At 45.1% G+C, this 15084-nt stretch overlaps 1 protein-coding gene across 1 annotated transcript in view; it reads right to left on the bottom strand.

The window, feature by feature from the left end:
• The window catches only part of gpr158a (G protein-coupled receptor 158a), a 765069-nt gene that overhangs the window by 201344 nt on the left and 548641 nt on the right, over positions 1–15084 (bottom strand). The window contains exon 5 of the mRNA XM_043690479.2: positions 753–821. Within this exon, the coding sequence (XP_043546414.2) occupies positions 753–821 (69 nt within the window). The remainder of the gene's footprint in view (positions 1–752; positions 822–15084) is intronic.

Raw genomic sequence — 15084 nt, 5'->3', positions numbered from 1 at the left:
CAAATCACTCACTCTCCTGCTTTGGAAATGTATCACCATCCCTTCATGATTGTTGGGTGAAAATCCTGGACCTCCCATCCTAACAGCATTGTGCATGTACCAGCACAACATGGACTGCAGCAGATCACCATCATCTTCTCGAGGGAATTAAAGATCAACGATGTATGCCACTCAGCGTGCTGACGCATTGGCTTATGCTTCCAAAAGCCGCAAGCACACATGGACCTTGGAGGTCTGAACAGTGGAAAGGAATATTAGAGGGAATGTTATAATAGGGATCGGCAATAAACACTGACCTAAACAGGGATGACCACATCACACGAATGAGTAAAAAACAGAGAAGTCCAAGTTGTAACAACTTACCAGGTTGGGAAATAAACAAGAAAGACACAGACAATCAGAGCAAACAGCAACTGAGTATGACTGATTGAAAGTTTTAGTCAGTTGCATTAGTTGTCTTTGCACACATCTTTGGTATATTAACTTTGCAATACTTTATAATGGAAAGTGATGCAATGTTGCAAATGTCTTTTGTTAAAACAGCTCTAAGACAAATGTAAATGAGATTGCCCATTTATTTTTTGCATCATCTCAACACTTAGGCAGCTTGCCACATATTAAATAAGTACTGACAGTGAAAATGGCTCCAGGCAGACTATTTCATTAGTTATATTTGTATGCCTATCTGTCCATAGATCAAAACCTTTCTTAGACTGAATCATTGATTTAAGCATAAATCATTAAACACTTACAGGAAAGTACAGAAGCAAAGCTCCAAAAAGAATTGTCTCCAGCAACACCAGTCCTGATGCTCGGATACTCTGAAAGATGAAAAAAAGATTTCACATTGTTGTTTGACATCAATTATGAACAATTTAACAAAGAAAACTGACACTTAATGCAAAATGACAACTTACTGAAAAAAACTACTGCTCCTACGAGGAAAGATCACTTATCCGCATTCAATACTGTGTTTACTTTAGCTTAAGAACCATAGTACAAAAGAAGGTTGAATGGATAATAAAATGCTGTGCAGCACCAACAAATTGCCTCTGTCATGTCAATATTTTAAAATTAATTAAATCTCACTGGAATTTCTCAAAAATATACATTATTAATTTCTTTTAGATTTTCTATCTATTTCTGTTACCACTACCATTATTATTTATAAGTATTTAACGTTTAGTGTGGTTCTGGTTGTTGGAGGTCAGTCATCTCAGCTTTAGGGTTTATGTCAAGGCCTTCACATCTTGTTATCCAAACTGTGTTCACAAGAAAGTGAGGACTGCAGATGTTGGAGATCAGAGCTGAAAATGTGTTGCTGGAAAAGCGCAGCAGGTCAGGCAGCATCCAAAGAGCAGGGGAATCGATGTTTTGGGCATGAGCCCTTCCTGACTGCTGCATCTCTTGACTCCCCAAAGCCTGTACACCATCTGCATTGCATAAGTCAGGGGCACGATTGGAGACTCCCCACTTCCCTGGATGGGTGGAGCTCCAACATCACTCAAGAAGCTTGACATCATCCAGGAAAAAAACAGCCTCCTGGATTGGGACTACGTTCATAAGCATCCACTTTCTCCACCAGTAAACACTCAGTAGCTGCAGTGCTTGCTACCTACAAGATGCATTGCAGAAATTCACTAAAGCTCCTTAGACTGCACTTTCCAAAGCCCAGAACACTTCCATCTAGGAGGACAAGGTCAATACATACATGGGAACAGCACCACCTACAAGTTCCCCTCCAAGCTACTCATCATCCTGCCTTGGAAACACATCACTGTTCCTTCTCTGTTATTAGGTGAAAATGCTGGAATTTCCTCCATCAGGACATTATGGATCAACCTACAGTGTGTGGACTGCAGCGATTCAAGACGGCAGCTCACCAACATCTTCTCAAGGGCAATTAGGGGGAAGCAATAAATGCTGGTGAGCCAGTGATACCCACGTCCCAAAAGAGAACAATAAAAAGGAGGATAAGGCCCAAAAACAGATGTGGGAAGTGCAATGTGTGACTAACCCAAGCCTCCTCTTTGCATTTCAGACAAAAAACAGACTTCATTCCAAGTTCCCGTTTACATGATTGCATCATGCAACCAGCTGCTGGGTGGCTACAGACTTGAGCCAGGGGCAGAAAATCATTCGAAAATTCAAGCCAGTCTACTCTACATAGCTTAAACTCTAAAAGGTGAAGTGCATTTTGTTTGGGAGAAAGTGTGTTAAAATTATTGCAAAAAATCCTTTGGGCTATGGCCAAACATAGAAGTGGCACAAAATAACAGAGAATGCAGTTTCCAATGTTCTCTGACACAAAATGAAGGTCTTGGTGGACAGAAGGAGAGTCGTTCTTTATTGTTAGGGAGCCAAAAGATCCTTCAGGCAAACTTGGAGAAGATAATGGGAACAGAAAGCAATTGCAATGAATTCTTGGAATGCAGTCCCAATGAACTGGATGCAGTGCCAAAAGTGGTTCAAAGATCTCACACAAGTAATTCAAACCTAATAATGGCATTTTCAAATAGCATATCAAGTCACACCACAATCAGCCTCCAACTGCAATGTTCCACAGTGTCATCATTCAATTAAAAACAATCTCTATCAATCAGGATGTACCCTCGACATTCAATGCTTCACCTCAGCTTCACAGACTTACTGTGCTTTAGGAAAAGTAGAATAGAACATGAGAAAAAAACTAGCTCAGAATAAAAAGACAGATAAAAAAAGTTTCTAAAAATATATAAAATGAAAAAGAGTGGATAAGGTAAACATTGGTCCTTTAGAGGATCAGGAGGGGCATTTAGTTTTGGGATATGAGGAAATGGCCGAGGCATTGAATAGGAATTTCGTGTCGGTCTTCACAGTGGAGGACAAGAATAACATGCCAGTAATTGACAAAGAGACAAAGGGAGGTGAAGACCTGGAAGAGGTAGTGTTGGGAAAGCTAATGGAGCTAAGGATAGACAAGTCTCCTGGCCCTGATGGAATGCATCCCAGGGTATTAAAAGAGATAGCGGGAGAAATAGCAAGTGCACTTGTGGTAATTTTCCAAAATTTGCTGGACTCTGGGGTAGTTCCAGCAGATTGGAAAACAGCAAATGTGATGCCACTGTTTAAAAAGGGCATGATTTGGAGATGCCGGTGTTGGACTGGGGTGTACAAAGTTAAAAATCACACAACACCAGGTTATAGTCCAACAGGTTTATTTGGAAGCACCAGCTTTCGCAGCGCCACTCCTTCATCCAAAAGCTAGTTCTTCGAATTAAACCTGTTGGACTATAACCTGGTGTTGTGTGATTTTTAACTTTAAAAAGGGTGGTAGACAAAAGATGGGGAATTATAGACCAGTTAGCTTAACCTCTGTAGTGGGGAAGATGTTTCAGTCTGTTATCAAGGAAGGAATAGAAAGGCATCAAGATAGAAAATGTCCCATTGGGCAGACACAGCATGGGTTCGTGAAGAGCAGGTCACGCTTAACTAATCTTTTGGAATTCAATGAAGACATCACGACCACAGTGGACAAGTGGGACCCAGTGGATGTGGTATACCTAGATTTCAAAAAAGGCTTTGACAAGTTGTCGCACAAGAGGCTGCTGCATAAAATGGCGTTATGTGTAAAGTATTGGCATGCATAGAGGATTGGTTGACTAACAGGAAGCAAAGATTGGGGATAAATGAGTGCTATTCTGGTTGGCGATCAGTGACTAGTGATGTGCCTCAGGGATCAGTGTTGGGACCTCAATTATTCACAATTCACAATTTGCTGATGATATTAAGATGAGTGGCAGAGCAAAGTGTGCAGAGGACTGTGAAACTTTGCAGAGGAACGTAGATACTTTAGTTGAGTGGGCAAAGGTCTAGCAAATGGAATACAGTGTTAATAAATGTGAAGTTATCCATTTTGGTAGGAGTAACAGTGCAAAATTACTATTACTTGAATGGTAAAACGTTGCAGCATGCTGCTGTGCAGAGGGACCTGGGTGTCCTTGTGCATGAATTATAGAATTTGGTCTGCAGGTACAACAGGTAATTAGGAAGGCAAATAGAATTTTGTCCTTCACTGCTGAAGGGATTGAGTTTAAGTGCAGGGAAGTCATGTTGCAGCTATATGGGGTGCTGGTGAGGCCACACCTGGAGTACTGCGTGCACTTTTGGTCTCATTACTTGAGAAAGGATATACTGGCACTGAAGAGGGTGCAGAGGAGGTTCACTAGGTTGATTCCGGAGTTAAGAGGGTTGGCTTATGAGGAGAGACTGAACAGACCTGGATTAGATTCATTGGAATTTAGTAGCTTGAGGGGGGATGTTATAGAAATATATAAATTATGACAGGAATAGATAAGATAGATGTAGAGAGGATGTTTCAAGTGGCAGGTAAAACTAGGACAAGAGGGCATTCCCTCAAAATCAGGGGAAGCAGATTTAGGACCGAGTTGAGAAGGAACTTCTTCACCCAGAGCGTTGTGAATCTATGGAATTCCCTGCCCAGTGAAGTAGTTGATGTTACTTCAGTAAATATTCTTAAGGCTAAGGTAGACTTTTTTTTGAACAAGAAAGGAATTAAGGGATACGGTGAGAGCATGGGTAAGGGCAGCTGAGGCCACAAAAAGATCTGCCATGATTAGATTAGATTAGATTAGATTAGATTACATTACAGTGTGGAAACAGGCCCTTCGGCCCAACAAGTCCACACCGCCCCGCCGAAGCGCAACCCACCCATACCCCTACATTTACCCCTTACCTAACACTACGGGCAATTTAGCATGGCCAATTCACCTGACCTGCACATCTTTGGAGGTGGGAGGAAACTGGAGCACCCGGAGGAAACCCACGCAGACACAGGGAGAACGTGCAAACTCCACACAGTCAGTCGCCTGAGGCGGGAATTGAACCCGGGTCTCAGGTGCTGTGAGGCAGCAGTGCTAACCACAGTGCCACCGTGCCGCCCACAAATGATCTTATTGAATATAAGTGGCCTACTCCTGCTCCGAGTTCTTATGTTCTTCTGCTATAACCCTCAGATCTTGGACACATTGTGCAATCTTGGCACTGTATCACCCAAACCCATACACAATGCCTCTCTGACAGAACAAGGGATAATATAACTGACGACAAGCACTGTTACATGACCTAATTCTAAAGATGAGGATGGTACTTGCCAATACTAAAGTGGCAATCTCAGAGACTGTGGCCAATGGTTAGGCTGAAAGGACTGAAAACAACTGTATGTTACAACCGAATGCTTTTTCTCATATCACCCCATGCCTTTATCAAAAACTTTCTTCTGATTTATTTCCGAATGCATCTCTTCATTTTCCTTGCCTCCTTCACTACAACTCTTCCCTTGTAGCTTCTTTTATGAACGTACCTGAAGATTGCCACTAAGCCAGTCAGTACAGGACTGTGAAATGCAAAGGAAAAAAGAAACTTATGACAAAGAAACATCACAACTGAAACACACACTCACAGCCACCGACTCATAAACTGATGTTTAAAAGAATAGTAGAGAGTTGGAATTTCCATATGACAAGTCACCAGGTAACTGGATGCAGCCAGGACAATGGTGTCAGTCTGCAAGAGGGCAAAGTTAAATGTAAGTCCAGTTGTAGAGAAGATGAGGACTTTGAAATGGTAATGTATAGAAGGGGATCCAGAAAGGAACACTCAGTGCATTGGCAAGCCCACCATTAGGCCTGTAATCATTGGGTGAGAGAATTGAGAAATCTGGCAGAGGACTTTGAACAGTGTAGAGCTCATTCTTTCCAACTTGATGGTGATGCCAACTCATGAGTACATTTTCACACCGAACAATGAAGCATGGCCGATGCCTCAGCTTGCACTGCAGCACAATCTACCTAATGTTTCAGTCCTGCAGAGTAAAAGCAGAGGAAAGCCACTAAAGTTGCCACACAAGTTCATCATAGCTGTGGATACTGGTGTTCAAAGGGACTTTCACGTTATCATGGCAGTTTTGCAATCTACCTTCAAACATATGGTTCGCCTTCCTGAACTGGTGCCCGAGGAAATAGTTGTTGCTCTGTACCCGTATTCCACTATTTATGCTCCAAAATCCTTGCTCTTGACTGACTACAGCCAATCAGCTCTGATTGCTGCACATTCATGAAGCTTGATGCTGGGCCTTCCAGGCCACAGTTATGTGAGACCATCTGCAGTCTCACCCAGTGAAATCTGCCAGTCCGAAGTCTGCCCCTCACGTAATACTGAATAGCAGTCCAAGGGGAGGAAATGGATGGGAGACATGTGTTAAGAGAATGATGGTGTGCTGTGCCCTGGAGCACCTCACTATCTGAAGTTACACAAGAATTTTTAGTTGCATTCCATATGGATGTTGACTGGTTGGTTTATTGATTCAGATTTGGGGTGGCAGTTTTAGTTGAGCATTATAGTCAAGTATAATATTCAGTGCGAGAGGAATCGGGATTGTGCTACATAATCAATGCTCTGACCAATAAAGGAAAGCATACTCAACTCCTTTTCACTATCCTATCAACCCGCGATTCTACTTTCAACGAATTATGAACCTGCACTCCAAGGTCTCTTTGTTCAGCACCACTCCCCAGGACCTTACCATTTAGTGAATAAGTCCTGCTCTGATTTGCTTTTCCAAAATACAGCACCTCACATTTATCTAAATTAACCTCCAGCTGCCACTTCTCAGCCAGTTGGCCCATCTGCTCAAAATCCCATTGTTCTCTGAGGTAACCATCTTCATTGTCCACTACACCTCCAATTTTGTTGTCATCTGCAAACATACTGACTATATCTCCCATGCTCATGTCCAAATCATTCATATAAATGATGAAAAGCAGTGGACCCAGCACCAATCCTTGTGGCACAGCACCGGTCACAGGCCTCCAGTCTGAAAAGCAACCCTCAACTGCCACCTTCTGTCTTTTACCTTAAAGCTAGTTCTATATCCTAATGGCCAGTTCTCGCTGTATTCAACGAAATCTACGAGGAGAAAGTGAGGTCTGCAGACGCTGGAGATCAAACCTGAAACTTTATTGCTGGAACAGCACAGCAGGTCAGACAGCATCTAGGGAAAAGGAGATTCGACGTTTCGGGCACATGCCCTTCCTCAGGAATGAGCAGAGAGTGTTCAGCAGGAGAAGATAAAAGGTAGGGAGGAGGGACTTGGAGGAGGGGCGTTGGAAATGTGATAGGTGGAAAGAGGTCAAGGTGAGGGTGATAGGTCGGAGTAGGGTGGAGGCGGAGAGGTCAAGAAGAAGACTGCAGGTCAGGAAGGCGGTGCCGGGCTGGAGGGATTCGGCTGAGACAAGTTGGGGGGAGGGGGGATGAAGAAACTGGTGAAGTCCAAGTTCATCCCCTGTGGTTGGAGGGTTCCCAGTCGGAAGATAAGACGCTCCTCCTCCGACCGTCGCGTTGTTGTGGTTTGGCGGTGGATGAGTCCAATGACCTGCATATCCTCGGTGGAGTGGGAGGGGGAGTTGAAATGCTGTGCTACAGGGTGATTGGGTTGGTTCGTCCGGGTGGCCCAGAGGTGCTCTCTGAATCGCTCCGCAAGTAGGCGGCCTGTCTCCCCAATATAGAGGAACCCCAACCTCACCATCAAACCAGCTGACAAGGGAGGCGCAGTAGTAGTTTGGCGCACCGACCTCTACACCGCTGAGGCCAAACGCCAGCTCGCAGATACCTCCTCCTACTGCCCCCTTGACCATGACCCCACCCCCCACCACCAAACCATCATCTCCCAGACCATCCATAACCTCATCACCTCAGGGGACCTCCCATCCACCGCCTCCAACCTCATAGTACCACAACCCCGAACCGCCCGTTTCTACCTCCTGCCCAAAATCCACAAACCTGACTGCCCCGGACGACCCATCGTCTCAGCCTGCTCCTGCCCCACTGAACTCATCTCCTCCTACCTCGACACGGTCCTGTCCCCATTAGTCCAAGAACTCCCCACCTACGTCCGTGACACCACCCACGCCCTCCACCTCCTCCAGGATTTCCGCTTCCCCGGTCCCCAACGCCTCATCTTCACCATGGACATCCAGTCCCTGTACACCTCCATCCCCCATCACGAAGGACTCAAAGCACTCCGCTTCTTCCTTTCCCGCCGTACCACCCAGTACCCTTCCACCGACACCCTCCTTCGACTGACTGAACTGGTCCTCACCCTGAACAACTTTTCTTTCCAATCCTCCCACTTTCTCCAAACAAAAGGAGTAGCCATGGGCACCCGCATGGGCCCCAGCTATGCCTGCCTCTTCGTAGGGTATGTGGAACAATCCATCTTCCGCAACTACACTGGCCCCACCCCCCATCTTTTCCTTCGCTACATTGATGACTGTATCGGCGCTACCTCGTGCTCCCACGAGGAGGTTGAACAGTTCATCCACTACACTAACACCTTCCACCCCGACCTCAAATTCACCTGGACAGTCTCGGACTCCTCCCTCCCCTTCCTAGACCTTTCTGTTTCTATCTCAGACGACCGAATCAACACGGACATCTACTACAAACCGACCGACTCCCACAGCTACCTGGACTACACCTCCTCCCACCCCGCCCCCTGTAAAAACGCCATCCCATTCTCCCAATTCCTTTGTCTCCGCCGCATCTGCTCCCAGGAGGACCAGTTCAAAATACGCACAACACAGATGGCCTCCTTCTTCAAGGACCGCAATTTCCCCCCCGACGTGATCGACGATGCCCTCCACCGCATCTCCTCCACTTCCCGCTCCTCCGCCCTTGAGCCTCGCCCCTCCAACCGCCACCAGGACAGAACCCCACTGGTCCTCACCTACCACCCCACCAATCTCCATGTACAACGCATCATCCGCCGTCACTTCCGCCACCTCCAAACGGACCCCACCACCAAGGATATATTTCCCTCCCCTCCTTTATCAGCTTTCCGTAGAGACCACTCCCTCCGCGACTCCCTTGTCAGATCCATACCCCCCACCAACCCAACCTCCACTCCCGGCACCTTCCCTTGCAACCGCAGGAGGTGCAACACTTGCGCCCACACCTCCCCCCTCACTTCTCTCCAAGGCCCCAAAGGAAACTTCCATATCCTCCACAGATTCACCTGCACCTCCACCCACATTATCTACTGCATCCGCTGCAGCCGGTGTGGCCTCCTCTATATTGGGGAGACAGGCCGCCTACTTGCGGAGCGATTCAGAGAGCACCTCTGGGCCACCCGGACGAACCAACCCAATCACCCTGTAGCACAGCATTTCAACTCCCCCTCCCACTCCACCGAGGATATGCAGGTCATTGGACTCATCCACCGCCAAACCACAACAACGCGACGGTCGGAGGAGGAGCGTCTTATCTTCCGACTGGGAACCCTCCAACCAAAGGGGATGAACTTGTGACTATCAATGATACAAATATCTCAGTAAGAGGCCCAGCAATCACTTCTCTAGTTTCCCACAGAGTTCAAGGTTACATCTGATCAGTTCCTGTGGATTTATTCACTTTTATGCATTTCAAGACATCCAGCACTTCCTCCTCTGTAACATGGACATTTTTCAATATGTTACCATCTATTTCCCTACATTCTATATCTTCCATGTCCTTCTCCATAGTATAACACAAATGAAAAATACTCGTTTAGTGTCTCCCCCATCTCCTGTGGCTCCACACATGGGGTGCCTTGTTGATCTTAAGGGTCCTATTCTTTCCCTAGTTACCTTTATGTCCTTAATGCATTTATAAAATGTCTTCCTGTAGCATTTGTATCCTGGAACATTAAGCTGCCAGTCCTGTTCATTCCTGATCCTCGTTTCTATAATTGCTCTGATATTCCAGTCCCATATTCCTAACCATGCCCTAAGTTTATCTGCCTTCCCTTTTAGGCCTCTTACATTGAAGTAAATGGAGTTTAATTTATCAGTCCTACCTTGCTCTCTGCTTTGTCCCTGCCTGTCCTGACTGTCTGACTCAGTCTTTTTCCCAACTGTACCAGTCTCAAATTGATCTCCTTCCTTACTACCTCCCTGGGTCCCGCTCCCCCCACCCATCTCCCCCGCCCCACAATTCCACCATACTAGTTTAAATCCTCCCAATCAGCTCTAGCAAATCTTCCTGCCAATATATTCGCCCCCTTCCAATTCAGATGCAATCCATCCTTCTTATACAGGTCACTTCTACCCCAGAAGAGATGCCAATGATCCAAACATATGAACCCTTCTCTTCGGCACCAGCAGCTCAGCCACTCCTTCATCTGCTCTATCCTCCTATTCCTGTCCTCACTAGTTCATAGCATTAGGAGTAATCCAGATATCACAACCCTTGAGAACTTCCTTTTTAAATTCCTGCCTAACTTCCTGCATTCTCCCTTCAGAATCTCATCCTTTTTCCTTCCTATGTTTTTAGTTCCAATGCGTACAATGACTTCCTGCTGGTCCCATTCCCCTTTGAGAATGTTCTGCACTCTCTCCATGATATCCTTGCTCCTGACTGTAAAGGGAATATGATGATTGCTTCTTCTCTTCCTCCACCTCCCTCTTTTCAGCTGGTGCTATATACCTGTTGGCAAGGTCTGCAACCTCAGGGTGCCCATCTGTGTTTGGACTGTGCCTGGGAGTAATGAGGCAATTCTCAGTAGATATTCCTTATCACTCAGCAGGCACTGTTTGGACATGGTGGCTCAGATATTAATAATACACTAATCTGTATGCACAATTTGTATGCACACAAACCATGGATGACGAGGGGCTTTTGCCTGAAATGTCGTTTGTCCTGCTCCTCGGATGCTGCCTGACCTGCTGTGCTTTTCCAGTAATCTAGACTTTGGTTTCCAGCATCTGCAGTCCTCACTTTTGCCTAGTTAACACTCTATGATTGTTGTCATCTCTGTATTTAGAAATGGCATGTTCAAAGCCACCCGTGCTCTGCATCACCAAAAACCAGACTAATGCCATTTACAAGTTCGCTGAGGACACCACCATAGTCGGTCAAATCTCCGAAGGCAGTGAAACAGACTACAGACGGGAGGTGGAAGACCTGGAAAAATGGTGCACTGAGAACAACCCAGCTCTCAATGCCAGCAAAACCAAGGAACTGACTGACTTTCAGTGGGATGGTACTTATGCCCCCCGCACCCCCCCAACATTAACAGCACAGAGGTGGAACGAGTGGAGGGTGTCAAGCTCCTGGGAGTGGTCATCTAACACAAGCTTTCTTCGACTCTTCATGTAGATGCTGAGTCTACATGAAGGCCCAACAACGTCTCTTCTTCCTCAGGCAGCTGAGAAAATTTGGCATGACGGCGAATACCCTTGCCAATGTTTGGGTGCGCCATCACGAGCATTCTGTCTGGATATATCACTACCTGGTATGGGAACTGTACCATTCAAGATCATAGACCATTACAGAGAGAGGGGTGAACTCGGCCCAGACAATCACAAAGGCCAACCTCCCATCTATAGAATCCATCTACCAGGCCTGCTGTCAAGGAAAGGCCGCCAACATTCTTAAAGATCCATCCCACTCTGGCAATGTTTTTTTACAACCTCTACCATCGGGAAGAAGGTACAGAACCCTGAACACACGCACCACCCGGTTTCATAACACTTTCTACCCTACTGTTGTTAGAATCTTCGGCTAAGCTTCCTCCAAGGTGGACTTCATGGTACAGAACAATGCAGAATTGCCGAGCAGAAACTGATAGCCAAGTTCCATACCCACAAGGACAGCCTCAACTGTGATCTTGGGTTCATGTCACCTTTCCTGTAACCCCAACAACTGTTCTGTGTTTGTAAAATCTTCGGTATTATTCTGTTTTGACACCATTACTTGTAATTATCTCTCTACCTTAATTAGCTTGTACAATATTTGATTACTTGTTACTTTGGTTAGACCCTCGTCATGCAACTCTGATACCTACTCATGTTATTCCAGACATTTGGTTTGTCTCTAACACTATCTCATTTTTGAATATTTGTCATTATCTCTCTATTTTAATCAACCGGTTCATAGGTCATCCAATTTCTTGTTATTCAGCTGTCGTCACTTAACTCACACCGTTTGTACTTAACTGTTGACACTCTTAACTACCTGAAATTATCATGCCATTATCTTTCCACCTATATACAATGAATGGCTGAGGATTCTGGGATTGTATTCATTAGAGTTTAGAAGGTTGAGGGTAGATCTAAAAGAAACTTACAAGATAATGCTTGGCTTAGAAAATATGGACGCTGGGAATTTGTTTCCATCAGGTAGGGATATTAGGACCCATGGGCACGGCCTTAGAATTAGATGGCACGGTGGCACAGTGGTTAGCACTGCTGCCTCACAGCGCCTGAGACCCAGGTTCAATTCCCGCCTCAGGCGACTTACTGTGTGGAGTTTGCACGTTCTCCCCGTGTCTGCGTGGGTTTCCTCCGGGTGCTCCGGTTTCCTCCCACAGTCTAAAGATGTGCAGGTCAGGTGAATTGGCCATACTAAATTGCCCGGAGTGTTAGGTAAGGGGTAAATGTAGGGGCATGGGTGGGTTGTGCTTCGGCGGGTCGGTGTGGACTTGTTGGGCTGAAGGGCCTGTTTCCACACTGTAATGTAATCTAAAAATCTAGACGGGGGTCAATTTAAAATGGAAATGAGGAGACATTTCTTCAGCCAGAGAGTGGTTGGCCTGTGGACTCATTGCCACTGAGCGCAGTGGAGGCCAGGATGTTAAATGTCTTCAAGGCAGAGATCGATAAATTCTTAATCTCTCAAGGAATTAAGGGATGGGGGAGAGTGCGGGTGAGTGGCGTTGAAATGTCCATCAGCCATGATTGAATGGCAGAGTGGACTCGATGGGCCGAATGGCCTTACTTTCACTCTTATGTCTTATGGTCTTATATTCTGTGCCTGTGTGTGCCTCCCTCCATTTCACCTGATGAAGAAGCAGCACTCCCAAAGCTTGTGATTTCAAATAAACCTGTTGGACTGTAACCTGATGCTGTGTGACTTCTGACTTTGTCCACTCCAGTCCAACAGCAGCATCTCCACACCATGGCTACCAAAACGTTCATGGTCATGGATACATCGACAGCCAGTGAATTGTTCTCCTCATTCAGTTCTGAGGTGACAGACTTTGTTCTTTACAGAGGTAGGAGAATTGTTTCCTGAAGCAAATGGATGCCCTCCTGCTGAGAACATTGCTCCTCACCCTCTTTTCTTATCTGATTGTGTACTGCCTCTACTTATTCGCCTACTGAAATGCAGAGCAAAGGGATACCAATTGCTGGGATCAAGTGTAAAGCCTTTACAGACCTTCGTAACATGCTACACTACTCCCTATAGACTTTAGCAATTTGAAATGTTACTGGAAACATCATGATTAGATTAGATTAGATTACTTACAGTGTGGAAACAGGCCCTTTGGCCCAACAAGTCCACACCGACCCTCCGAAGAGCAACCCACCCAGACCCATTCCCCTACATTTACCCCTTCACCTAACACTACGGGCAATTTAGCATGGCCAATTCACCTAACCTGCACATTGTTGGACTGTGGGAGGAAACCGGAGCACCCAGAGGAAACCCACACAGACACGGGAGAATGTGCAAACTCCACACAGACAGTTGCCTGAGGCGGGAATGAACCCGGGTCTCTGGCGCTGTGAGGCAGCAGTGCTAACCACTATGCCAACCAAATGATGTCTCTAGAAATGCAGACTCGGCCGGTAGTGAGCCACAACTAACCTGAAAGTAGCTGATGATTTTGTTTTAAATAGTACTGGGGGAGTGTTTTCCCTACTGCAAAGTCAAAAGGTAACAATAGTTGGAATATTGATGTTGAAAATGGAAACAATAGTGAAATCAGCATTATACACAGATTAGCATCATAACATATTTACACTGCATTCTTCCAGTGCAGTCTCCGAACACCCTTGCCAACAACCTCATCACAAAGATGCCTGGCGTTACCTGCACTGCAAGGTACACGTGCTTGCAACAGACACCATTTTACACCCAAAATTATACCCATTGAGCTAAAGCTATAAAGCAAGCCTCCTTGCCATTCATCTTAATAGAAATTAGATTCATTTACATTTTTTAAAGAAGTATGTTGCCAAGAGAAATTGAATGAAGAAACTATCATGATATATGTCTAAAAATCACGGCACAGTTAACATACATTCATGGAGATGGTGGAATAAGGAATTCTCATCCTCAGGGTTAAATTAACCTTTGGTGGAAACACAAAATTACAAAACTGAATCAGCAGCAAGTTTTACAAAACTCCCAAAGGCTTTTCTATTTAAGTCAAAAATGATCAGCTGGAATGGAAAACAAGTCTAAAAGAAATGAGTGAAAACAGAGCAAGAACTTAATTTTGAAAACGTGCACACAGTGGAATTGTGGATTGCTACAAGCATATAAATTTGCACCATGAGTAGTATTATTCAGGTTCTTTCAAAATATCACTTAAAGGAACAACTCGAACAGACAGGCAGAAAGTTGATGTCACATCAAAACCTTTGCTTCAGTAGTCCTTTTAGAATGCAAACAGAGTGCGATGTCTAATTCAAGCCTCCATGGTTTTGAGTAACTCAGATTAGAATTGAACAAATGCAAGTCATTTCCTTCAAAGCCATTTTAATGCATCAGTTCTTAGGTTCTCATTCTCTAAAGTATGAGAATTGTTAATGGTTAATAGGTTTAAAAAGTTTATGCAGCTCCAAGTTTCTGATCGCACCTTCAGATAAGTCAGTTGTGTCCCTGTCTTCATCACTATCAAGATGATTCTATTGAAAGAATAAAGAATATGTTTTAGAAAAAGAATATGCCTTTCCTTGCTGCCAATCTGAATGTATTCACTTTAGAAGCAATTTCTGCAGAAACAAATTCCACTAATGGTTTAAGACTTAAACATTCATTCTGCATTTACAGAAAATGAGGCATTTATTTTTATGCATGTGCAATGTGCAAGTCAAGAATTAGATTGAATACTGTCTACTTTCCTGAATGAGTGCAGTTCCTACAATACTCAAGAGCTCATACCTATATGTCACAAAGCAGTCCACCTGATTGGCAGCTCATTCACAAACCAAAACATTCACCTTCTCCATCATCTGCACATAGTAGCAACAGAGCAAA

Source organism: Chiloscyllium plagiosum, unplaced genomic scaffold, assembly GCF_037043375.1.
Source record: "Chiloscyllium plagiosum isolate Xiang-an unplaced genomic scaffold, Cpla_swu_hap1 HiC_scaffold_5, whole genome shotgun sequence".
Taxonomy (NCBI): Eukaryota; Metazoa; Chordata; class Chondrichthyes; order Orectolobiformes; family Hemiscylliidae; genus Chiloscyllium; species Chiloscyllium plagiosum.
The sequence above is the reverse complement of the archived record's forward strand: the minus strand, read 5'-3'. Positions and strand labels throughout refer to the sequence as shown.